This window comes from Pelodiscus sinensis, chromosome 24, assembly GCF_049634645.1.
Source record: "Pelodiscus sinensis isolate JC-2024 chromosome 24, ASM4963464v1, whole genome shotgun sequence".
NCBI lineage: Eukaryota > Metazoa > Chordata > Testudines > Trionychidae > Pelodiscus > Pelodiscus sinensis.
The window spans coordinates 20,551,766-20,576,683 of record NC_134734.1 but is presented as its reverse complement, the minus strand read 5'-3'; the positions used below and the strand labels follow the sequence as shown (position 1 = coordinate 20,576,683).

General features: G+C 57.3%; 1 protein-coding gene across 1 annotated transcript; it reads right to left on the bottom strand.

Annotated features, from left to right (window-relative positions):
* PLEKHO1 (pleckstrin homology domain containing O1) lies at positions 1–24,894 on the bottom strand. Its single transcript, XM_075908473.1, has 6 exons — positions 24,618–24,894; positions 23,139–23,285; positions 5,654–5,794; positions 4,066–4,170; positions 2,884–2,985; positions 1–2,224 (listed from the first exon to the last, which is right to left on the bottom strand). The coding sequence occupies exons 1-6, from the start codon at positions 24,642–24,644 to the stop codon at positions 1,472–1,474; spliced, it is 1,275 nt and encodes a 424-aa protein (XP_075764588.1). The 5' UTR covers positions 24,645–24,894; the 3' UTR covers positions 1–1,471.
* Between the last annotated feature and the right edge of the window lie 24 nt (positions 24,895–24,918).

Below are 24,918 nucleotides of genomic sequence, written 5' to 3'. Positions count from 1 at the left end.
TATTTCCACCAATGTTATTTAATTCCAACTGGTGGGAGCTTTTAAAAAACACAGATCAACAATTCCTTGCAGTGGTTGCAATCCAAACATCACAGCCTCAGCCGGCAATATGAGCGAAACTGACCAGACGCAGACGCAAACATAACGAGTCTCCTTTCAAATCGGGGAGAGGTACAAAATGTAAACAGTGAAAAGGAAATTAGACATTTAAAACTCAGTTGTTTTTAATATTCTCGGGGGTTCTTTGCAACACAGGCAAGGAAATTTGATTCCTTTGAAAAAACAGCGGCTGTTAATTTGCCGGTGTGTACTTTAAACCCCGCGAGAAATCTTAGCGTATTTCCCCTTGCTTAAATGCATGAAACCTGAGCCACCTCGTTAGAAAATTGCGAGACATCAGCGGGGGCAAGGATAACTGAAGATCTGACCTGGGATCCTTTTCAGTTCCAGGGGGACTGATGCCAACTTCACACCAGTGTCAGTGACAGCATGACAGTTGTGTATAAGGAGCGGGAGCAGAATCAGGCCCACTAAACCAACAAGCAGTTTCTCTGTGGCCCACAGTGCCAACCCCCGACTTTCCCTTCCACGCCGGCATTAAGGAAGGAAAGAACAATGGAAAACAAATAATGGCTGCCCCTCAGATTCCAGGCCGTCATCATCTGCACGGGACGGAAGACATTGCCATTGCTAAATCTCATTACAGCAGAGCAGGGGGCGTCTGCATCGGCAGACAGACGGGGTTAGTTTTAACACAGATTGCATACCTAGTGCCTCCCTAGGGAGGGCTGTATATGACTGTACCACATGTACAACAGCTGCCTGCCACGGGAGTTTGCAAAAGAGGGTTCGGGATCAGTACAAGACCACCGGCAGGGAAAAGCCCAGTTCAGGAAGGAACGCCCGAGGCCTCTCCCGACACGTCAGCCTGGGAACCGGCTCGTTCTGACGTGGAATTCCAACCCCGGCGCGGGTGTCACTCGCGAGCGTCTTCCAAACAGTTTTTGGAGAACGGGGACTTTTGAGTGCTGACTCTTTTTTCAAAGAGATGGGGAGGGGAAAAAACCCCCAACCATAGGCCAAGCGAGCGACACAGAGCCGTGGCGTAGGACACAGAACTTGGAGGCTCTGGACTCAAAGCTGCAAACCCAGGGCTCATCTAGAGGGAGAACATTTACTCCTGTTGCTGGGCATATGTCTCCACGAACGTGGCAGGAGCTGCCCAGGTCTTGGGGTTCTTCCATCCTGCAGGCATGACACGAGCCGCCCCAGAATGCAGAGAAAGGATGCTTTCGGGGGGGAGGGGAGATATCCAAACTGATTGATTGGAACACCTTTTTGTGTCACGGGGGGGAGATCTGGGATGGGGAAGGGGTCGAGCTTGGGGCGCAAGTTGGGAGGAGAACAGGCACCTTGTACTGTTTCGAACACTGTAAATAATCAGAAAAATAAATCACTGCCCCCCTCGCCTTCACATCATGCTCTTCCGGTGCTGAGACTGCGAGGCCTGTTTGGATTTAGGGTCCGGCGGCTGCAGTTCTAGCTGTTTGTACAGGTCCCTCAGCTCTTTGATCTCCTGCAGCACTTTCTTGGCCTGGCTCCAAGTGGAGGAGGCCTCGCCCAGCAACCGCTCCGTCTCCTGCAAGATGCTCTCAGAGTCTGACCTGGAAGAGGACGAGGTGGTGGTGGCGGCAGCGGCGAAATCTTTCGTCTTCCGCTTCCCTTCCCCGTAGCCCTTCACCTCCGTGAGCAGTTCCTGAGTTTTTTCCAGTTTCAGTGCAACGAGTTCCTGTATCCGGGCCAGCTGCTCGGGCGCAGCCGAGGCAAACGGCACCTCCAGCCCCTTCCTCAGCGCGGCCCGGTGGGCGGAAGAGTCCCGGCGAGACAAGATCTCCTCCATGGAGCTACATTTGTTCTTTTCCGAGTGCGAGAGCCTTTTGGGGACCTGCGGAGTATACACGGTCCCTTTGTCGAAAGAGTCGTTGCGCTTCCCAGGTTTGTCCCACGAGATCGCCTCCCGCCGGGGCAGGCTCACCGACCGGCCTTTCTCCAAGGACTTGACGTTTTCCGAATCGGACCGACGTCGGCCGGCAGCCAGGTGCGCCACAGACTTATCCAGGTCTACCCGGAAGCTCTCTTCGCAAGTCCCGTGGTCCTCTGGAGAAGCGTCTTCTTCCTGGATGAGGTCCAGTGTCAGCATTCCGTCCGACGTTGAGGTAGATGCCTGCAGAGCGTGGGGAGAAAGGCAGGAGCTGTGAGTGGACGGATGCAGAGGCCGCCCACCAGTGCGCCCTCTAATCTTTTCCACCCATGTGTGGAATAATTTTGTGCACCGAGGCATGTACAAATGTGCACTACTAGTAGAAACAAAACTTAGCTGTGGGCATTCTGCTAATCAGCTGGGTGGCATCAGAATCTCTCCTGAGCGGCCACACAATACAGGGAATAATGCGTTCCACTCACTACTTTAAGCATCGTAGCAAGCTCTCAGTGCATTTCTAATGTACCCATTTAATGGGCTGCGGTGCCAGAGTGCCAACAGGCACCAGGAGGAACGGCCGAGGTTCAGGGGGCAAGAGTCTAGTGGCTGAGGCTGAGGAGGCCTGGAGTCTGTTCCTTGCTCCGTCACAGCCTTCTCGTGTGACCTTGGGCAAGTCTTTTAATCTGCCCTATGCTTCAATTGCCCACCTTCTCTACTAGGAACTTGAATGAGACATGCCCGTTCATTTCACACATGCCAGGAAATAGCCATCCGTCCTCACCCTCCCCTGGATAAAAGACGCTGTATCTTCTTCCATCCATTTCAAAATTAAAACCATATAGGGGATTGTGAGCGTCGGACGTGACCTTTCTGAGCTTGTGCCTGGGGCTTAGCCTACGTACCACAGCCATCAGGTGTCCCCGTGTCGGCGGCCGTCTGGAGTGCTGGATTTTTGCCCTGTCGCGGGTCGGATGGGCGAGGTAGCTGTCCTCCTCAACAGTCACCTGCCAGGGGACACAAGCATGCCAATAAAGGTCGTCAAGTTCCCCAGCACAAACCGTCAGGTCAGGACTCCCTCCCCCGGCAACAAGCATTGGGCGAGATGTCCCGGTGCCTCGTTTATTGAACCAGGGTTCGTCTTTCCATCTGTGGTCTGTCCAGGAGCTGATGGCAACATTTTCCAGCAACGCTCAGCCTGCAGGTTGTGTGAGCGGCAAACTGCAAATCCGACAGTCAAACATACAGTTTGCAGCTCGCCTCTGGTAGGGAGTCCGGCTCATCACCCACCCAGCGTGGCAGCATGAAAGGCACCAGCCAAGCCCAAGAGCTGTAGCGGTCCCCGAACTCGGTCTGAATCAAAACTTGCTTTGAACTGGAATGGGGTATTTGGGAGAGGTGAAAGAACTCCACTGGTGGTTACTAGGGATGTGAATGGTTAATCAGTTAACCAGTAAGCCTCATGCTCAACAGGCGAGGCTTACCAGTTTCAGTTAACTGGCAGGTGCTGCACCATCCCTGCCGGGCCCACCACAGGCGAGGGCTGCTCTGACTAGCTGAGTCACTCCTCGTGACTGTGAGGAGTTCCATGGCCCACGGGGGCGCCATCAGCGTTCAATTTAGCGGGTCTTTACTAGTCCTGCTCAATCAAACGCCGGATCAACCGCTGCAGCATCGATCTCCGCAGCACCGAAGACAAGTTCTGAGAAAGGGACATCCGTACGTGGAGGCGGGAAGCGTAGGCCACCTTTCTCACAACAGGTACGTCTACACGGCCAGCGGCAGCTTGCCACAGACCGCCTCCCAGCCTGGCTTGACAGATTCAGGATCACAGCTACTGTGCTACCAATAGTTGCGCAGACTGTGCTTTTAAATCATAGCTCATGCCTCCCTCTCTGCCTCGGGTGGGAGTGCAAGCCATAATCTCTACACGGCTGTTTTTAGCCGCGGCCCCGTCTGGCGACAGCACTGGGAGATGGGTTCCAAGGCAGATGTACCTCAGGCCAGAGAGCTGCAGGGCAAGGTTTCCCCCCGAGACTGAGACCGAGACCACAGAGCTGGTGCCTGGCCCCGAGAGAACATCTCACCTCGTCTAAGATGCGGTTTTTGGCTCGGGTGATGGCGGAGTTGAGGGCGTTGATCCAGGACTCCTTCTCTTCTGGACTGACGGCCAGGAAGATCAGGTTCGGTGCCTAGGAGAGAGAGAATTCATGGTGCACAATGCCTGGGTCGGCACAGTCCCCGTTCACTGAGAGGCCGCCAAGAAAAACCCAGAGCCCGGCTTGTCCACTAACCCAAGCCAATGCAGCTCCACCCAGCGCACAACTGACAGCAGCAGAGAACCAGGTTGGGGGTCAGTTTTACTTCTTGGGAAAAAACCCAGTCAGCCCACCCCCAGAGACTGCCCGGAACAGCCAAAATGTTTCCAGTCCTGCTAGAGGGTTCTGTTCTAATTCCTGGTCTGCGTCGCGATCACCCCAAATGCTTTGCCTGCCCCTTCTTTAGAGTAGCTCCCACTGCGAGGATCTGGAGTAAACGACTGGTGTATTGAAGTGGAGAGGCCAAAGCCTGATTCTGCTGCCGTTACAAGTCAATAGCCAAAACTACAGGCCATCCCCGCAGGATTTACTGCCTCCAGCAGATGGAGGTTCATCTAGCCCAACGGCAAGCAAGATACGGCCCACGGGCCGGATACAGCCCATCAAGCCACTGGATCTAGCCCGAGGGCCACCCAATCCAACCCAAGGGCCAGCGCGCTGGGATGCTCAAGCTCAGAGCCACTTCCAAGCAACCCCACGCTGCTTTAAGCAGCTGGCTGCTCCCTGTGGTTCTCTGCTCCGGCCACCAGGGGAAGGGGGAGGCGTCATGCACTGCTCCCGCCCTCCAGCAGAATCTCTCAGCTCCCATTGGCCACATGGCCTCAGGACCTCCAGGGCTGCTGGCCAGGAGCTGACTAGATAAACACCTCTCAGCCATAGCCTGCCTCTGGCACCCCAACCCCCACCCCCTTTCCCCACCTCCCTGCATCAGGTTTTCACCCAGACTCTCTGCACCCCTCCTCCCTCAGGTCACAACTGCCTCCCAGGTCCTGTACTCCATTCCCTTCACCAAGTCATCACTCAAACCCTGTTCATCTCCCTTTTCCCCCTCCCCCAGGCCACAGCTCCCTCCAGATCCTGCACCCTCTTCTTCATCCCTTCCCCAAGCCAGAATCCTTTCCTGAACCCATACCCCCTCCTGGACCCTGCACTCCAATCCCCTGTCCCAGATCACATCCCCCTCCTTCACCCAAACTCCCTCTCAGACCCCACACCCCCTCCTTCACCCCAGTCTCTTACCCCGAGCTCCTTTCTGCACCCCACCTCCCTCCCAGACCCCACAGCCCCTCCAGGGAAAAGTGTGGCCCTTGACCCCTTACCAAAATCTTGGGAGTGCCCCTCCCCCAAAAAATTATTGCCCACCCCTGATCTAGCCTGGTACACTTCAGGGCACAGGCTGGAGAATTACTCACAGCGATTGCTGTGCCCAGCCCATAATTTGGCGTGGAAGTGGGGGAGACTAGATCTTTGAGAAAGACAAGGTGGGGGATTGACTGGGCAGTGGATTCATGCTGCCATGGTCAAAGCAGCCGGAAGTCTTGGGGAAGGTGACCACAAGGCGTGTGGATAGCGGTACCGTGTTTCCAGGCTGTTTGGAGTGTGCAAGAGTAAACTTGCTGTGGTTCTTTTTGCTTCTGCTTTTGGACTTCCTGAGTTCTTCGCATTTCTCATAATCGCTCAGGTCAAACACTTCCTGGACGTTTTTTTCATCTTTTACCTAGGAAGCAAAAATGAACAGCTCTCAGTGGTGGGCCCACGCCAGCAAAAGGCTTCCGCTCTGGACTGGCTGCCGGGGGCCCCGGCTTTCCGGACCCGCCAGCCACTCGTGGCTAAGACATCGCTAGGCTGCGTGCTGAGAATAGCTGCGGGGGCACCGCCTATCTGCAAACCCCCACACCGACACTGCAGCACTGGTGGGCGGCCCGCGGGTCACCTGCGGCCCGTCGGGGTTCTACGTGTGGCCCACCAATCACGCTGTTCACTGGTGCCCACGATTCCGCCGGTTTCTGTCCACGTCGGTCTTTTTCCCACCGGTGTTACTCAAGTGACACAAAGCCAGGGGAGCCCGGGCAGCGAAGGGTGGGCTGACTGCACACAGCCGTGCGCTCCCTCTGCACCATCTTGGGTTTGACAGTCTTGTGGCTCATTCAGATGGAGGAGGGGCCGCCCACTAGCCTCGGTTGCCCATCGCTGGTCTATAGTCTACCCCGTACTGCCAGAGTACGAGACTCATTTATTTTTGAGGGAGTTTTTCAATGGCACACTGTGGAGTGCGGTGTCCACCCACCCTTCAAGAGGAGGGATGTGGTTTGAACACTAGCCTGGCAGGTAAGAGGCCTGGGTTCAAATCACAGAAAACTAGGCTTGGAGGAAACCTCAGAAGGCCATCGAGTCCAGCCCCCCTGCCCAAAGCAGGACCAATCCCAATGCAGTCATCCCAGCCAGGGCTTTGTCAAGTCAGGACTTAAAAACCTCGAGGATTGGAGATTCCAGCCCCTCCCTAGGGAACCCATCCCAGTGCTTCCCCTCCCTCCTAGGAACGTTGCTTTTCCTAATAGCCAACCTAGACCTCCCCCACTGCAACCTGAGCCCATTGCTCCTCGTTCTGCCATCTGCCACCACTGAGACCAGCCTCTCTCCATCCTCTTTGGAACCGCCCTTCAGGGAGTTGAAGGCTGCTACCAAATCCCCCCTCGCTCTTCGCTTCTGCAGACTCAACAAGCCTAAATCCCTCAGCCTCTCCTCGTAAGTCTTGTGCACCAGCCCCCGAATCATTTTCATTGCCCTCCGCTGGACCTTCTCTGTGTCCTTTCTGTAGATGGAGGCCAAAACTGGACACGATACTCCAGATGGGGCCTCACAGGTGCCGAATCCCAGACTTGCTGCTGACTTCCTGTGTGCCCTTGGTCAAGTCACTTTATCTGGCTTGTCTCTTTGGGGGCAGGGGCGGTGATGATCAGTGTATGATGATTGTGAGGGGTTGAGGTACTTCAGTCATGGGGAGAGGGGTTGTAAAACTATCGCAGGGGCCTGGTTCCCACAGAAGTTCAAATCCTAACTGTCCTTTGCAGCTTTGAAAATCTGCTCCTTTGAGCTGTCGCGTCTGGGATTCCCAGAGACAACGCGCCCTTATGAAAATCTCCTCCTCGATTCCTGAGGGATTTCAAGGTGGGGGGGGGGAGGGGAGAGGAATGCTCGGCTTCCTTAGGCCCCTGAAAATTGCAGCCCAGGTGCCAGGCCTTGCTCCAAAGGTTTGAAATCTCCCCACGTGATGAAATGGCAACGTGCGCTGTAAGGAAGCTGTTAGCGGCCCCTCCCCGTCCCCCTCCCCCCCGATCTAGTGTCCATGGCCAGTGATCCCAAAAGTGGTGATGTGGGATCCCCATATGAGACAACTTGGCTTTCAACACCAACCCAAGTCACCGGCTGAGGTAGCTGCTCAGCTCTGAATCCCAAGCTCCTCCGGCGTCTTGAACTGGGCCTCCAAAGCCAGTCCCCCCCCCCCCCAAACCATAAGTCACAGGAACCCCTCCCCCGGGACAAGCGAACCGCCCTTTCACCCAGTGCTGGAAGAAGACTAGGATCCGACTCCTTGACTTGCAGAGGGCTCTGTGCCACACAGTGGGTTACGCACCCAGAAGGGTGTCCGTTATCTGCACGCAGACCTGTTGGAAAACACTATGGTCTCCCTTGTACCAGGGGTGTAGCAAGGCGGGATGTGGGGGGGGGGGGGGGGGGGGGGCAGCTGCAGCCACGTTAGACCCGCCCACGCCATTCTCCCTGCGTGGCACCGGGGGCAGCTGACCCCCCTTGTACCTCCCTCGCTACACCCCTGCCTTCAACTCTCCCAGCTATTTGCATCCCTGCCCGAGCTAATACCCTTCCCCACACTAGCGCGTCAGATCCGACAGTGGGCTTCAGCTGGAGAAAGGAACCAATATCGATTGTGTGGAAAAAAACACCGACTTTGGTCTCGTTTCACCTCCTCGACAACCAGCTCCGCAGAGCTGCACACAATCTGCTGAGCTACATCTCAGACGCAATCCACCTTCCGTGTCATTTTTACGCCCGGGTTCCCCCCTGTGGGCCCAGCCGAGCCGGACTGCTCCTGAGTCACCCCATCGGTATCTCTGTGCGCACGCTCGTGTCTGTTTGCGAGCAGGCGGGCGGGTGCTGGAGCGTCTGGCAGCGAGTGGGCGTATGCCTCGAAATCAGCAGGTGCAATCTCATTAGCTCCTTCTGAAGATGGCACAACAAAAGTTTCGGAGGGTACAGATTAGCGGTTTCTATTTTTAGCCGGGCGGTGTTAGTTCGGCACGCCTCGACAGCTGATTGGGGTGGCTAAGGCAGAACAGCCAGTCCCAGGTTTCTGGCACGGCAGAGACGCCGCAGCCCCTGTTGCTGGGCCTGGTCCATCGCGAAGAGGCAAGCAGGAGAAAACCATCGAAGCGCAAAACTTGGGAGCACAGGATCCGGTGGCCTGGAATCCAGGCAATTACCACGGGGTGTGGACGGCTAGCCTCACTCATCAGCTGCTTCCACACAGCACGGCTCATGCAGCCCCTTCAGAGCAGAATGCATCTTCAGGGCCTGGTTCTCATTTCTCCTATGGCCCCTTTTATGCAGCATCTACCTAACCTGTGCACCTCTAGGACCCCCATTAGCTCCATCTCCCACAGCCTTTAATGTATTTATCATCCCAGCCGGCTGTGGGGCAGGGCTATTTCCCCCATGGCACAGATGGGGAAACTGAGGCACGAAGGAAGGGCGTGAAAAGCCAACGCTCAAAGAGGAAGTACGGGCTAGAATAGGAACTTGATCCTAGGTTCTAAGCTAGTCCCGTAACCAATGGGACACCCTTCCAGGGCAAATCCCCTTAATGCAGGTATGACTGTAATTTACACCCACTCAAAAGCCTTTGTGGAAGAGGGGATACCCAGAGTGGCGCAGTGGCTGTGGCTCCACCCATGCATTCCTCCCCAGGGGACTTCCCGACCGCCCAGGTGAGTGCATGGGGTGGGGGCTGGGGAAAGGATTTGTCCTAGCCAGACTCCTGGGACAACGGCTTCATCTAGTCTGAGCCTGCCCCCCAAAACAGGATGGGATTGTCAAAGGAGCCTAGGTGAATTAGGTGCTGGAAGGGGTGAGGCTGGGACCTCCCTCCCCAGACCTTAGCACTGTTCAGCGTGCGCCACGCAGCGCTCCGGCAGCAATTTAAAGGGTCCAGGACTACAGGCGCAGGCGTTACATAGTAGCGGCGGTGGCAGCCAGGAATACTGGACCCCGTACAATCACCAGGCCCAGGGCAACTGCCCCCTTTACCCCCTCCTGTCGGTGGGCCTGGTCTCAGCCCAGGTGCTACGGGGTCATGTCACCATGAGAATCTGCCTGACTCCTCCTAGAGAAGGATGCAAATGGAGATAGAGCGCCCAGATCCCCCTTCGAGGCGGTTCTCTCGGGGAGCAGAGGGGAGACCTGTAACCAGGCAGGCTCAGGAGGACGCTTGCCTGGGCTGTCCAGGTTGTATTTGGTCTATTGAGGCCTTAGGCCTCCAGTGCTATCGCTCTGGCATGTTTCCTCCATCGCCCTCATGTGCCATCCGTGCCGCTTCGCTGAAGCCAGCGGATTTGCACGGGTTTCCCTGCGACTGGTCGCTTTATGGGGAAGGGAGGGTCTTTGTGCTCTGTGTTTGTACAGCCCCGAGCACCGGGGTGTCCTGGCCCACCGAGCACAGAGGACTCCTAGGCACTACCACAACTCATACACAGGAAGAATAAGTGAATCAGGCAGAACTTGGCCCGAAATCAACAGGACGCCACAGGGGCGGCTCCCCTCAGCATTATGTGGGTATTGGTCAGGCAAGCGATGCGCCAAGCTGACATTATGGCCCATTCGGTTCAGTTTCTCACCTCATCCCCGCCCCTGCTACCTGATTTGTCCCGACTAGCCGCCCATCATAGTCTGGCACCTGGGTCGTAAACGTTCTGTCACTTCGTGCACGTCGTGTCACCGCCAGGTGCCTCAGTTTCCCCCTCCGTCACATGGGAAGAACCATACCAGCCCTCCCCTGGGAGAGCTGCTGTCAGAAGGTGCTCGATGAGATGTCAGGAATCTTTCTAGAGTGGGGCTTTGCTTGGAGTCCCTGGGTGCTAGCACCAAACCTCCCTGCATTGAGAGGACGGTGAGTTCATTGTGGTAGCCAACGGGAGTTCTAGCCACGGATGGCTCCTGCCCCGCACAGCTGAGAATACAATTCCCCGGTACCAAGACACGCGGCTTCCCCGCTTCTCCTTTTGGCCTCGGAAGAGAGCTTACGAAGCTACGGATTTTCTTTTCCTCTGCCAACCAGATCCAATTAGACCATGAGTCCCAAACTGGGGGTGCGTGAAGAAACTCTAGGGAGGCCACAAGGCTACCCAACCCCCCCCCCCCCCCCCCAGTCAATCCCCCCTTAAGTTTTGCTGCTGCTGAAAATTTGGGAACCACTGAATTAGACGGACAGAGAAAGAGCCAGGGTAGAGGAGACAGAGATGAAATCACTGAGTGGGAGGATGTTCTCACATCAGCTGCACCTTTAATCCAAGTTTGCTGTTCCGATAGGTGTTGACTCTCAGATGTCTGGCATGCGAATGCTTTATGCATCTGGCTACCTGCCTACTGGCTAGTGGAGGACACCCAGAAAAAACTAGCATGATACAGAGGCAGCAGCACAGACTGGCAGGGGGCTCCTCCGGAGAGAGGCCAGAGAGCACTGGCTGCTGGCCCCGCCCCCGGGAACTATAGAATAGTCGACTCACCAATAAGAATTCATGCGGTTACTCGACTATTCAATTAACCGATATTTACCGTCCCTATCTGGGACGGATCAAGCTGATCCGAGTGAGGGGGTTCCAAAGGCAGCCTGGCCAGCCGGGGTGTGGAGGGGCGGGAACCACCTTTGTCTTTTTGTTACTGTGACCTTTGGAGAATCAAGCTGTGCTCTGACCGGACTAGGGGGCTGGGGTCAGCCAGTACGGAGTTTGCAATGAAAGAGGTGCCCAGCCTAGGAAGTGCCAAGCCTAGAGGTGCCCCGGCTCAGCCCCGGCACACGTTAAACACAAGTATCTGCTCTTCCCAGCCAGCCTCTGTGCTGGGCTAGACAGCTGGGAGGCCTTTGCTGAGAGAGCAGTTCCTCGGCTCCCGTGGTAGAGCTGAGAAGTGCGAGCGTCATGCAGCTGAAGGGAGTGAACATCTTGCGTCCGTCCCCGTCCCCTCCCGGTCCTGCTTCCTCCCTTGGCTCGGCTATTTTTCTTTCTTGCACGTGCCCTGTCAGCAAAGGTTACTGCCAAGATCAAACCCAGCCCCGTCAGGCGTTTGTCAGCAGCGGGGAGAGCGATTTTTTCAGACCTCCTATGTGAGGGTTCTTAGGAGCAGCCCAATGGGGAATTGGGGATGGGATTCTGGTTGCTGTCCCTGGGGGAAAGGCTGGCCATCATGCCTGTCTATTAGCTGTCGGGTGTGCTGAGTTGGTGGGTCTCAGCCCAGGGCACGGGTCACAAGGGCTCTGTCCACGCTCCGAGCCGGCCTGCTCGCACTGGAAACAGAGTGGTGGAGAAGCGCAGGACAGGCTAGGTGCCGGGAGTATGCGCCTCGCCTCTGGGAGGGGTACCGATGCAGGGTGGCTCGCGCCTCCCACCGCCGTGGCTTTATTTTGAGCAGGCTCGCGCAGCCGCGGAGCAGGAATCAGCCCTTTGGCGCCAAGCGCAGCCATACCCCGACGCATCGCTTCCAAGGGCACCCCAGGGCGGGCAGCCCCTGTAGAGAAGCCAGGGGTCGAATGGGTGAGATCTCCTTGTCCCTGGGGTGGAGTGATGGTGTGGCTGCCGGGGGGCTGCAGCTGCCTTACTCTGTGCATACAAAGGGATTCCTTCCTCTAGGGATGTTAGGTAGCGGGTGATAGATTAGTCAACGGACCGCATGAGTCCTTAGCAGTTACTCGACTATTCTATAGTCCCCAGGGGCGGGGGCAGCAGCTAGTGCGTTCTGGCCCCGCTCCCAGGACCACCCTGCCTCCGCACGCTGCTGCCTCTGTATCAGAGGCAGCAGCGCAGGGTGCCAGGCAGGATCCAGTCCACGAGCGGAGCCAGTTTAAAAACCAGCTCCCTGCGTGGACTGGAGGCCTGTCGCCCCACGCTGCCGCCTCCGATACAGACAGAGGCCGTTGGCAGAGGGGAAGGGGAGGCTGCCATGAAGAATCCTCTGTTTGCAGCGGCCCAGACTCCCTGCAGACAGAGGCTGGAGCCTAGGCGTATTGGTTAATCGTCTACTCGATTACTCGTTGACTTCCTTCTCCAGGGAACCAATCCGGCACCTTTCCTAAGCACTAAAATAACAGAAGTGTGAGGTCCGGGGGTGAGGAGACTTCCGTGAATGGAATATCCACTAAGGACACTTACCTGAGGCGGAGGAGGGCTTATCTTATGGTAGCTTCTAGAGAGCCCAGCACAGAGACATAGGGCCAGCTCATTAAAAGTATTTAGGCACCTAAAGATGAAGTCCGTTGCCGAACTACCTTTAGAAATCTGGCCTGGAAGAGTTTACAGTCTAAGCAGACAAGTCTGATAAAGGGGAAACGGAAGCATGCCCCTGGCTTTCCTGAGGTCTGTAGGGAAGATGGGACTAGAACCCACAGCTCCCAAGCCCTAATATAGGGAGTGAGTCCCTAGCCATTAAAAAAACAACGAGGAGTCCCGCATAGGGATGTGAAAGCGTAACTGTGCACACAGTTAACAGGCTCATCGGTTAACCTTCACGGTTATGCACAGGCTCCCAGGACGCACAGCGAGCTGGCTTAAAAATTGGTTCCCAGAGCACACTGGCTTCCAGGGAGCTGCCTGCTCCCCTCACTCTCCTGCATGTAACCACGTAACCACTGATTCCCCCCCCCCAGCGGTTACACGTTTACTTGATTAAACACATATTAACATTGCTAGTCCTGTGGCATCTTATAGATGAATCAATTTCTTTGGCATAAGCTTTCATGGGTACAGACCACTTTGTCCGATGCAAGGAGTGGAAATTACAGAGGTAGGGATCTATCTATCTATGTATATATGTTCTAGCATTCCCAAAGACGGAAGTTACTTATCAAATGTAGGATCAGTGTTAACGAGGCCAATTCAGTGAGGAATGGCCTCTGTTGCACTCCATGCATCTGACGAAGTGGTTTTAAACCACCAAAGCTTATGCTTAAATCAATCTGTTACTCTTTAAGGCGCTACAGGACTCCTCGTTGCTTTTGCAGAGACTGACTAACACAGCAACTCCTCTGAGACCTATCCACTAAGGGCTTGTCTTCACTGCCCTGGAGAGCGACGCTGCTGTGATCGATCTCCCAGCATTTGATTTAGTGGGTCTAGTAAAGACCTGTTAAATCGAATGCTGAGGGCACTCCTGGTACTCCTTTTGAGGAGTAAGGGAAGTCAACGGGAGCATTTTTCCTGTCAACCTCCTGCTGTGCAATGCCCCCAGAAAATCATTGTCGTAGCTGGAATGGCGTATCTTACACCACTTTTCTCCACCAGGGGCCTAAGCAACATCGCCTCCCAAGAGCTAGCAAATGGGATACCGCTCACACCATCCTACGCTCCGCTTGCAGCTCGTGGCACATCTCCATCTCCTCGGTGCTGCTAGCACACCGGGTGAGATTCTGTGCCGCCCCCTCCAGAGCCCGGCATGGCACTCACAACCCAGGGCAAGGTGCGGGCTCCAAGCTGCCTTTGTTGGCCCCTGAGCCTGCCTGCACAGAGAATGGGATGTCCCTCTCTCCCCTCCCCCTCGCCCCATGTCATGGGAATTTGCCTATGTTATAACAGGCTCTGCCTTACTGGCTGCATTCCCCCTGCCTCTCCCAGCCTGCTTAAGAATATAAGAACGGCCATACCGGGTCAGACCAAAGGTCCATCTAGCCCAGGTTCCTGTCTGCCGACAGTGGCCAATGCCAGATGCCCCAGAGGAAGAGATCACAACAGGTGATCCTCACGTGATCCCTCCTCTGTCACCCATCTCCAGAGGCTAGGGACACCATTCCTACTCATCCTGGCTAATAGCCATTGATGGACCTAGCCTCCGTGAATCTACCTAGCTCTTTTTTGAACCCCATTAAAGTTTTAGCCTTCACCACATCCTCTGGCAAGGAGTTCCACAAGTTGACTGTGTGCTGAGTGAAGAAAAACTTCCTTGCTTGCGGGGCTTGGGCTAGGACTTGCGCCAGAGTCCTTGCCTCACCCATGGTCAGTGTGGGTCCGCTCCTGTGCGGCGCTGAGCATCAGCCCTGAAGTCTGTGGGCTCTGGATCAGGCCCCTGTTGGCAGAGCATTGCCACCTACTAACTCGGTTTGCCGCAGGCCCCTGGCAGGTGGTATTTTGCTGAAGTCATCACTCCCACATTATTAAACCTTCGGCACCATGTCAGATCCTCCCCATTCTTTACCGCCCCGCCCCCGGCATTCCACGTCCTTCTCCTATCCTACCCCCTCCCCAGCACTCCAGCGTCACCCCGATAGCGCAGGGCACAGGCTGGGCACAGGCATCCAACTCACTGGCCCAGGCCTTACAGGGCAGAAACTTGTGCCCCGAAAGCACATGGCCTGTTCTCAAAGGCTGCCGGGGGGGAGCTGCATGGACGAGGGATGTTACATTTCGTTTCATCACCTAATTGCCTAGCCGATTAGTCGATAAGCGGGAAGCCGCGGCGGGGTGAGCTCCCGGCCCCAGGAGCTAACCCCACAGCGGCTCTGCCTTTTAAATGTATTGGTACCCTGCCGGCTCTTAATCCTTTTAAAAGGCTGAGATGCAGCGGGGGGACCCTGCGTGAGCCGGGACAGATGATTCCCAGCTCATGCTGACTCCCCTCCCGCCGTGTTTCTGATTTTTAAATGGATTAAGAGCTAGCAGGCTCGTAATACATATAAAAAGCAGAGGTGCCGCATCTGGGACTGGGCGTGAGCCGGGAATCAGCTGGTTCCCGGCTCGCACCCAGTCCCCGCTACCCCCGAGTACCCCCGGCGACGGTGCTGAGACTGGATTTTAAGCCGGCTCCCCCTGGCACCGGCTCCTGCTCTGCCCCCTGCTGCATCTGAGAGAGGCAGCAAGTGGGGGGAGGTGAGTAGTCGAGGGACTAGTCGACTATCCGATAAACTTTCGCTTATCGACTAGCTGACTAGGCGCTCACATCCCTAGCACCGACTGGAGGGGTTTGTTCCGGTGATCACCACGCAAACTAAATCCAGAGGGCCCCGCGCGCCTCTACCCGAAGGCCTCCGGGCAGCCCTCTCGCAAGGCACAAGGTCCTTAACGCCGGCTCATTTCAGCGCCCTTTGCGCTGCCGGGAGAACGGACGGGGGAGCTGAGTTCTAATGAGAATCAGGCCCAGCCTTCAAGGCGTTGCCTGGTGAATTCTCAGTCACTGAACTCACTGCCAGCCCCTAAATATTGATTTCAATAGCACTTAGAAGGTCCCCCTCTTCCATGCAGTTTACGCTCCAGATAGACACTAGGGAAACTGAGGCACCGAACAGGGGAGAGGCTAGCTTGAGGTCACCCAGCAGGTCGGCAGCAGAGGCTGGACTAGCCCCCAGGGCTGGAAGAGGCCCCGTGGTTATCCGAACACCCCTGGTGTAGGGAGGAGCGGTGGCGTGTGCGCTAAAGCCGCACCTGTGAACCGAGCAGCCTTCGGGCTGCAACCTTTCGCCAGCAAACGAACATTGTCGGAGCCGACGCACGCTCCCCGGACATGCAACCAACGCCAGCCGGGACAGCCGTTACCACTTCCACCCGGGTGATGCCACGTGGGCTGCCGTCCTGCCCGCAAAGAGGACACGGTGCGGCCTCCCCGGATTTCGAGGCCAGCCCTAGCTCCCAGAGATGCCAGTCAGAGCTCCTGCAGCCTCCCCCAGATCTTCCCCACCCCTGCTCCGTCTGCTGGGGGCTGGGACGACCAGGACACAGCACTGATTAAAGCAACATGACGGAGCAGACCCTACCGTGACCCATCCAGCATGGCCAGGGCACAAAGAAGGCTCTGCCGCCCGTCTGCCCTGGGCCACGTTCTCTCTGAGGACTCTTAGAGACACAGCATTAGGGCAGAGTAAAGGGCAGAGACAGGACTGCAGGGCAGCAAAGCCTAAGGGAACTTTATGCTGAGTGGGCTGGGTACAAGCTAAGGCTTCAGTGCTTCTCCTGGGCCCTCCAGCGCTGTCCCTAGGGAGGGGGCACGGGGCTGGGCGGTGAAGAGAGAAGAAAGGTGAAGATGGAGTGTGGGATCTGCTGCAGATGGCACAACAGAGGGGCTGGTGGGGGGAAGGGAGAAAAGAATAGAGAAGTGGTGGCGTGGGAGATGGATAACCGAGCAAAAGCAGGAATAATCCAGGAGCAGTGTTCCCTGTAAGCTGAGTACTTGGGTGGCCACCCAGGAGAGGTTCAGATGTCGCCCAGCTGACTTGTTTCTTCTGGTGGTGCACATCTGCACATGCCTCGGTGCACAGAACAAAATTTATTCTGCACACGGATGGAAAACATGAGAGGGAACAATGTCCAGGAAGGAGGAACAGTTCCCAGCCGCAGTCCTAGCAGCATGGCTGGCCTCAGCCATGCCGGTTCAGAGGGCTTAGCGGGTGAATGGAAGGTGAAGCCCTTCAGAACTGCCCCGGCCGTGCACACTGATGTGACAGCGCCACCTGCCGTTGCACAACACTCGTGAGCACGCACGCACATTACTGCGCACACTCATGCCCCTCACGAGGAGTCACGCCAGTGCTCACACAAGGCACACACTCCTCCAAAGACACGCCACAAGCCCACTTCTCACAAGCAGCAAAGCCACCACACACCCGCAGTGCACACAATCAATGCACACGGCTCCACTGGGCCAGTGAAAGTAGGGGAGCAAAGCGGAGCACCGCAGCAGCCCCCCCTTGCCAGGTCCCCCACACTCACTCAGGTTCGGCCCACACCTGGTGCCTCAAAATGGTCGGGCCTCGGTGCCGTGGCCTGCGCTGTTCCAAACACACCCACCAGCAGCACTACCACGTCCCCACGCCCACACAACAGCATGCAAACCACACCGCACACACAGCCCAGGCAGCTCACGCCGCTCACCGGCGTTCAGACATGCTGCAGCAACCCTCGCAGAGAGCGCAGCCAGCTTTCCGAGGGCGCCTGTGCTCAGCCAGGCGAGGCCTGTGGTAGCCAGCACGAAGGGGCTTCAGGAAACCCTGCGGTAAAGCATTTCCTCCTTCATGTCTCCGTAGCATGGAGTCCATGCTCCCTGGCCCTGGGCTTCCTGGCAGGAAACAGCAGAAGCCCAGCTGTGTTTGCGTGACTGTTGTTCCCGCGTGTAAATCAATAACAAAGCAGTGCGAGAAAGGAGAGAACAATGACCAGAAATGGGAGTTTGGGGAGGGAAAAGGAATGCAAAATGCCTTGCTGCTGACCAGAAATCAGCTCCGACCAGCCCGGGTTCTGCTCCTGGCAACTTTTTGGCCACCGAGCAACGGCAAAATAACAAAAATTTTTGCAGTTTATGGGACCGATTTGCAGCCGTGGCTACAGATTCGTGTGTTCGATCAATGCAGTCGGCTCCACGGAGCCTTCAGCCCTGCCCGCGCTTGGTGTGTCGAGGAACCGTGGGCTTCAAGAGGCAGAGCGGGCTGGAGAAATTTGGCACAGATTCCACGCGAGGGTGGGGATCACGTTTACACGAAGACTGTTCCCCTCTCTTCGTGACAAACTCAATCCACGAGGCCCAGGGGTTTCACAATAGGAGAGCCTTGCGCCTGGGTGACCCCCTAAATAATAATCCCTTGTTTTTACCCAGCACTTGTCCAAAGTCAAGCTCACCACCCTCTCCAAGGAAGGTCTCATTGTCCCCATTTTACAGAAACTGACAGGCAATAGCAAGGTCCAGTTCCTAGCTTAGATGAGATTTGAGAGCAAAAGGCCTTTGACGCAACACCAATTTACACCAGCTGAGGAGCGGTTACTGTAACTGACCAATGTTCCCTTGAATGTTTTCCACCCATGTGCAAAATAATTTTGTTATGTGCACCAAGGCATGTGCAGATGTGCACCACCAGTAGAAACACACACCCAGCTCTGGGCTCTCTGCTAATCAGCTGGGTGGCACTGGACTCTCTCCAGAGGGGCTGCCCCAGAGCCCAGCTTCCAGGGAACCTGGAGTCTTATTTCCCATGGTCTCTCCCATATCTGGGGGTATGGGCTGAGGTGCTACCCCAAAGTCTAGGCACCTCCTGACACATCTCCTCGCGGGGCCTGCTCCCCAGAGCGGTGTCCGTGGAAAGCCCTCTCAACTCGGCAGCAGCTCCGTTTCCTCCACTGGGCGCAATGTGGCATATGAAAAAACAAAAGAGGCTGCGCCCTGCTCTGCCTGACCAACCCAGATTGATTTGCCAACGTGTGGGTGCCCTGAAAGGCAGCTGGCCGAGGCCGGAAAGCAGCGGGGAAGACCTACGGTTCAGGGAGGAGACGGGCAGGGAACTGGCTCCGGGCCTGCTGGCCGGAGCGGAGGCACGGCGAGCTGGAAATGTCCTCCCATCCGTTCTTGTGAGTTTTCGCTTGTGCTCAAGAGTGTCCAGCCATCCAAAGGCCAAGCGTGGCCAAAAGAGAGCAAACAGCACCATCGGAGCCTACGCTGCACACGATCTAGTTTTGAAAGAGTGTTATTTCTGCACTGAAATACCCAGAAGCAGGCCAGCGGACGGGTAGGGGGCGGGGGAGGAAATAGGGCAGTTGCCCCAGGGCCCGGCGATTAAAAGAGGCCTCGGACCCCCACCACAGCAGCCAAAGCCCTGGGCCCTTTAAATTGCCACCAGAGTGCCACTCCATGTGGCCAGAGAGGGCGTGGGGGCCGGCCCTTTCTGCCGGAGGCCCCTCCCCTTATGCCTGAGGCCCTGCCCCTTATGCCTGAGGCTCCACCCCCTCTGGAGCACAGAGCCAACCCACTCCCAGTGCGGGGGCCCATGGAAGCGGTCAGCCCCCCCGTCTCAAAGTGCGGAGAGAGACCGTTTTACACACGTGCCTGGCACCTCACACACACATCACACGAAAGCACCACATGCACACAGGCTGAACACATGCATGTTGCTTCTTCGTCCACAGGACGTCACGTGAGGCCGGACTGCTCCGCCCCACACGTGTTCTTTCACACATGGCGCCTCTCCGGGACATAATCCCACCTGCCCATGTGCCCATGCTCCACTCGTGGAAACACACACGTTCATAGAGACCGTTTCTTCACTTCGACGTGGACAGACACAGCCAGACGTGGCCCCATTAGACACAAAGATCCACAACCACGTGGTTCTTTCGTGGAGCGGTTCTCTAAGGCACAGCAGTCAGACACGCAGAGCCAATGCACACAGTCTGCCACACCCATATGCATCCACACACACACTGGTTATAGAATGATACACACTTCCTTACAACTAGACACCGGCCTGGTCACCCATACGTGACTCATTTAGAAACTGGCACTCACGAGGCCGTTCGCACCACCACGCATTGCTCAGTGAAACACCCACTCAGGGCACACCAATACAATGGAGATGGGCAATGAACAGAGGTATTATTTCTCCTCGTGTGCAGGTTCACACTTGCTATTTACTGAGACGCACACTCAAACCCGTGAGTTCTCCCAAGGGCATGCACGTCATTCCGTGCACCCTGAGACACGGCATGGCCCCCCGGAGGCAGGTTCCTGGCCCTGGATGCCACACAAAGGCCCAGACTGGAGCTGCCCCCCAGCTCCTAGTGGCTGTCCCTTAACTCCTCATAGAATCACAGAACACTAGAACTGGAAGGGCCCTCGAGAGGTCATCGAATCCAGTCCCCTGCCCTCACAGCAGGACCAAGCACCATCTAGACCATCCCTGACAGGTGTCTGTCCAACCTGCTCTTAAATATCTCCAGTGAGGGAGATTAAACAACCCCCCTGGGCAATTTATTCCAGTGTTTCACCACCCGGACAGTCAGGAAACTTTTCCTAATGTCCAACCTAAACCTCCCTTGCTGCAATTTAAGCCCATTGCTTCTTGTCCTATCCTCAAAGGCCAAGGAGAACAATTTTTCTCCCTCCTCCTGGTAACACCCTTTTAGGTATTTGAAAGCTGCTCTCAGGTCCCCCCCCCCCCCCTTGTCTTCTCTTTTCTAAACAACAGCCCAGTTCTCTCAGTCTTCCCTCCTGCGGAAGAGGAACACAGCTCCGAGAGTCAGTCATTCTAAACCCAGCACCGGCCAAGCTGGAATTCCTGGGCTCAGGCTATCCCAGGTGTTGACCCTGGAGTCCGGACAGGGTCTTTCCATGAACTCTTGACAAATCCAGCCATAGGTCACTAACCAGAAGCAGTCTTTTCCCTCCGTGTGCGGAATACGTTGTTATGTGCACCCAGGCACGCTCCCGTGCACCATCCACGGTGGGCGCTCTACTAATCTGCTGGGTTGGAATTTCTCCCTCCATTTGCATCTGCTCCTCCAGGGGCATGGATGGGATGGGGGAGGTAGGAAGGGGGGAACTCCGCCTGCCCCATGAGTTCTGTACACAGGGTAAAACCCACACCCCCACTGCAGTCAACAAGCAGAGGGAAGGGGAACCCCTTCCCCTCGCAGCAAGCTCACAGACATGCCTGGCGACTTCTGTGCACTGGGCCTCTCAGCTCTTTGCTATTTCAGTCTCCCTGCCTGCAGACGGGGGAAGATTACACAATGCGGGTAACAGTCAGGTCACCGGGGGAGGTTTCCTGCTCCCCCGCCAGGGCTAGCATGCGAGGGTGATGTCCTGGCCCCTGTGAAAGCCATGGGGGTCTGGCCATTAGATCTGGAAGAGCCAGGATTTCACCTGTCATTTCTGGTCCCAGGCTCTCCCGCTCCCCGTTCTGGCCCCCGAACCCTGGCTTTCTGCCCTCCTGCCTGGAAATGCACACACGCAGCTCAGTTGCTTAGACGGCTCCAAATGAGGCTGTTGGTTCACAGCCCCGGTGATGTTACCGCATCTGCTTGGGGAACCGTACAGCCTCCTGACGACGCCGGGAAACATCTGCCTGGGAGTTTCAGCATCATCGCCACCGCACGCTGTGAATTTCCCATTGTTGTTCTTGGCCAATAATACAAGCTGTTCCCAGGCCCGGTCTAACCGGCACCAACAGCTTGTGGCATTCGGGGGGAGGCGTGAGGGAGCAAAGAGCTCCCCTTTGACCTGTGTGCAGCAAAGTGAACTTCCCTGCTAGGCCTTGATTCGGGCAAACAGGGAAGCCCGTGTGTAAGTTCCATTCCCGCCCGCTGGAGTTGAACAAGTGGATAAAAGTTTAGCCAGAGGTAACGCACTTTTCCTGAATCCGGGCTCTCCCACCGAAGAGCAGTGGCAGGGAATGATAGCACGCCGGGCAGGCAACATGCTCCCATGCATTTCATACCACCATCTAGCTCATATCAGCAAAACTTGGGGGGAGGTTTGATGGGGGGGGCTGGGTCATCTTTCACCTCCTCTGGAATTTCTTCACACCCCCCAGTTTGGGAACCCATGAACTAGCGTATCTTGCTACAGTAGCTAAACTACCCCCCTGTCTGTGCATTTCTGATCCCTTCGCTCCCAGCTATCATCTGGCTTCCCAGGAATAAGCGCCAGCCGTGCCCTTCTCGCTGGCTGTACGCACAGGAGTCAGGGCTGCTGGTGTGACTGGTGCCAGGGGATGGGGCTGAGGGCATGGGTGCTGCAAAAAGAGGTGTCTTAACATGAATTCCACCATATGCAGGGTTTACACCAGGGGTGGGGAACCTCAGCCCAGCAGCCCTCGGTTTGCCTGGATCCGGCCCCCGAGGCTCAGGACTCCCCTCCTAGTCTTGGGGAGCATGCGCCTACATCTGTTAGCCTAGGCCCCCCTAGGTTCTGGTGGGGGAGGGGAACGTGGGGAGGGTGTTTCTTCTTCACAGTCAAGGGCCATGTCAGTGAGGGTTTGGGGTGGTTTTTTTTGGCTTCTCCCTTGTGTGCAGCCCCCGGCTGATTTTTCCCATGGGTCTGCGGCCCCCCCCCCCGACCCAAAAAAGGTTTCCCACCCTTGGTTTGCAGTTTGGTTCAGCAGCTCGCAGTCCTCCACCCCACTGCATAATCCGGTTTGGTTGTTTCTCCCCATCCATCCTCATTCACACCTCTCACCCCACAAGGCCTGACACCTCCTCGCGTCTTGTGGCCCTCATTAATCCCAAGATTTTCTTTGGAAAGACACATCTGGTTCCAAACAAACAAGCCGCCAAAAAAAAAAAAAAAAAAAAAACCCACACCCAGGTGGGTGGATTTCCTGATCCCAACATTCTGTGAAACCAGAACCCCAGAGCGCAAGGCCCTGTCCAGTTACACCCCATCCCTGAAGCGCTTAACCCTCAGCCTGTTGGGAGGTGGGAGAGGGGGACTTAGCCCACCTTCTCCCCTAACAAGATGGCAAAGAGGTGATTAAACTTTCCCGCTGCCCCTTACTTTGGAAAACCAACTTGGCGGTAAGGGACTGGCTTGGAACCCAAAACCCAACCAGTTGATCTGGTGCCCTAACCTGGCTGCTGTTTCCATTTGGAAGCCAGTCGGGGTGCGAGGCTGCAAACCAGGCCTCTATGGAGAGGGTTGCTGATCCACTATGGGGAAAGGAGAAACGGGCAGCCTCACATTCACCAAGCAAATCGCTTCCTGTCTCGGTGCTGGAAAAATGTCTCCCCACCAGACTTCTCTGGGAGACACCAGGGCATGGCGGTGGGGGGGGAGGCTGTTCGAATCGACACACAAACCCAGCCCAGGTCTCCCTTGAATGGACAATGCAGAGCCAGAGAGTGAAAAGAGAATTCCCCACTGAAATTCTCCAGCGAGCAAATTACAAGCGGGTTCATAAACACCGCGGATGGAGACTCCCAGGTTTCTAAGGGGTGTTGGGTAAACACTTGGGCGGCTCAATTTGCTTCTGAAAAACAGAGGGAGGATGGGGTGGGGTGGGGAGAGGAATGAGACGCCAAAGAAAAGAATCCTACCTCTTTCTCTGAGATATAAAGCTGATCTCCCTTCAACACCACATAGCGGTTTTTCCAGATTTCCCTAAAAATGCCTTTCCCGCAGAATTTCCGAACCCAGCCGACCTTCTCTGGCTGCATGGATTGCTGGTTTCCACCCTGTGGCCCCTGGCACAAAGGGAGGGGGAGGAAGAGAGAGAGAGAGAGGCTTGTTAGAGTTGGATGCCCCTATCCTTCCCCCTGCCTTCTTCTCCAACTTTGCCCCCCCCCCTCCCCCCTTCCCAGCCATGCTGAGACTTAGGTGCTTTGCCAGCCCCCTTCTAGCAGAGACTCCCCCTGCGGCCACGCAGCTTTAAAGGGAAGACTCGTACCCTAGACATGGAGCAAAACCCGCCAGCTCCATCTCATTCAGTGCACGGCTGGAGCCACCTCGCCTGCATTTGCAGCCGGGGGGGGGGGAGCATCCCCACCGATTGATTTTTTTTTTACTGCAATGCAAATTGCAGATTTGGGAACGAATTGATTCCCGGGGGGGGGAGGGGGGAGGTGCAAGGCCGGTTTGGATTTGCCATCTAAAGGCGCCCAGCGAGGTCCGCACCAGGGGGGAGACAGCCCGACCCGCCGCGTCTGGGAGGGGGGCTCCCACCCCCCGGGACGGGCATGCCCGGCCAACGCGCGCCGGGGGCCGGCTGGAGAGAAAGGCGGGGGGGGGGGGGTAGCCGGGGGCCGGCTGGAGAGAAAGGCCGGGGGGGGGGGTAGCCGGGGGCCGGCTGGAGAGAAAGGCCGGGGGGGGGGGTAGCCGGGGGCCGGCTGGAGAGAAAGGCCGGGGGGGGGGGGTAGCCGGGGGCCGGCTGGAGAGAAAGGCCGGGGGGGGGGGGGGGTAGCCGGGGGCCGGCTGGAGAGAAAGGCCGGGGGGGGGGGGTAGCCGGGGGCCGGCTGGAGAGAAAGGCGGGGGGGGGGGGTAGCCGGGGGCCGGCTGGAGAGAAAGGCCGGTGGGGGGGGGGGTAGCCGGGGGCCGGCTGGAGAGAAAGGCGGGGGGGGGGGGGTAGCCGGGGCCGGCTGGAGAGAAAGGCCGGGGGGGGGGGTAGCCGGGGGCCGGCTGGAGAGAAAGGCGGGGGGGGGGGGGTAGCCGGGGGCCGGCTGGAGAGAAAGGCCGGTGGGGGGGGGGGGTAGCCGGGGGCCGGCTGGAGAGAAAGGCGGGGGGGGGGTAGCCGGGGCCGGCTGGAGAGAAAGGCGGGGGGGGGGGGGTAGCCGGGGGCCGGCTGGAGAGAAAGGCGGGGGGGGGGGTAGCCGGGGGCCGGCTGGAGAGAAAGGCGCGGGGGGGGGGGGGTAGCCGGGGGCCGGCTGGAGAGAAAGGCGCGGGGGGGGGGGGGTAGCCGGGGGCCGGCTGGAGAGAAAGGCGGGGGGGGGTAGCCGGGGGCCGGCGGCTTGTTTGCAAAGACGGGCGGGAGAACAATACAGAAGCCCCCCCCCCCCCCCGCGGAAGCCGCTTCCACTCACCCTTTTTGCAGAATTGGTTTTTTTCATCCTCCCTTAGCGCGCAGGCTGGAGGGGCGCGGGGGGGGGGGGGGCGCAGGCAGGCGCTGCAGGAGGCTGGGCGGGCGGGGTGTGTGTGGGGGGGGGACCCAGCGACCCGCCTCTCTCGCGCCCCGCGCCCTCGGCGGCTCGCTCACAGCAGCTGCCCCGCTGCCCGGCAGAGCCGCGCGCCGCTGGCGCCCAGGGACCCCCCCATGGCCCGGCACGCGGAGCGCCCGGCTCGGCAGCTCCATCTATAGCCCGGCCAGTGACGTGCGGGGGGCCG

Excerpts from the sequence above, each read along its gene's own strand:
- PLEKHO1 (XM_075908473.1), bottom strand. The coding sequence starts at position 24,644 with ATGAAAAAAACCAATTCTGCAAAAAGG. Across the intron at positions 23,286-24,617 it reads AAACCAATTCTGCAAAAAGG|GGGCCACAGGGTGGAAACCA; the intron begins GTGAGTGGAAGC and ends CCTTTGTGCCAG. Across the intron at positions 5,795-23,138 it reads TTTATATCTCAGAGAAAGAG|GTAAAAGATGAAAAAAACGT; the intron begins GTAGGATTCTTT and ends TTTGCTTCCTAG.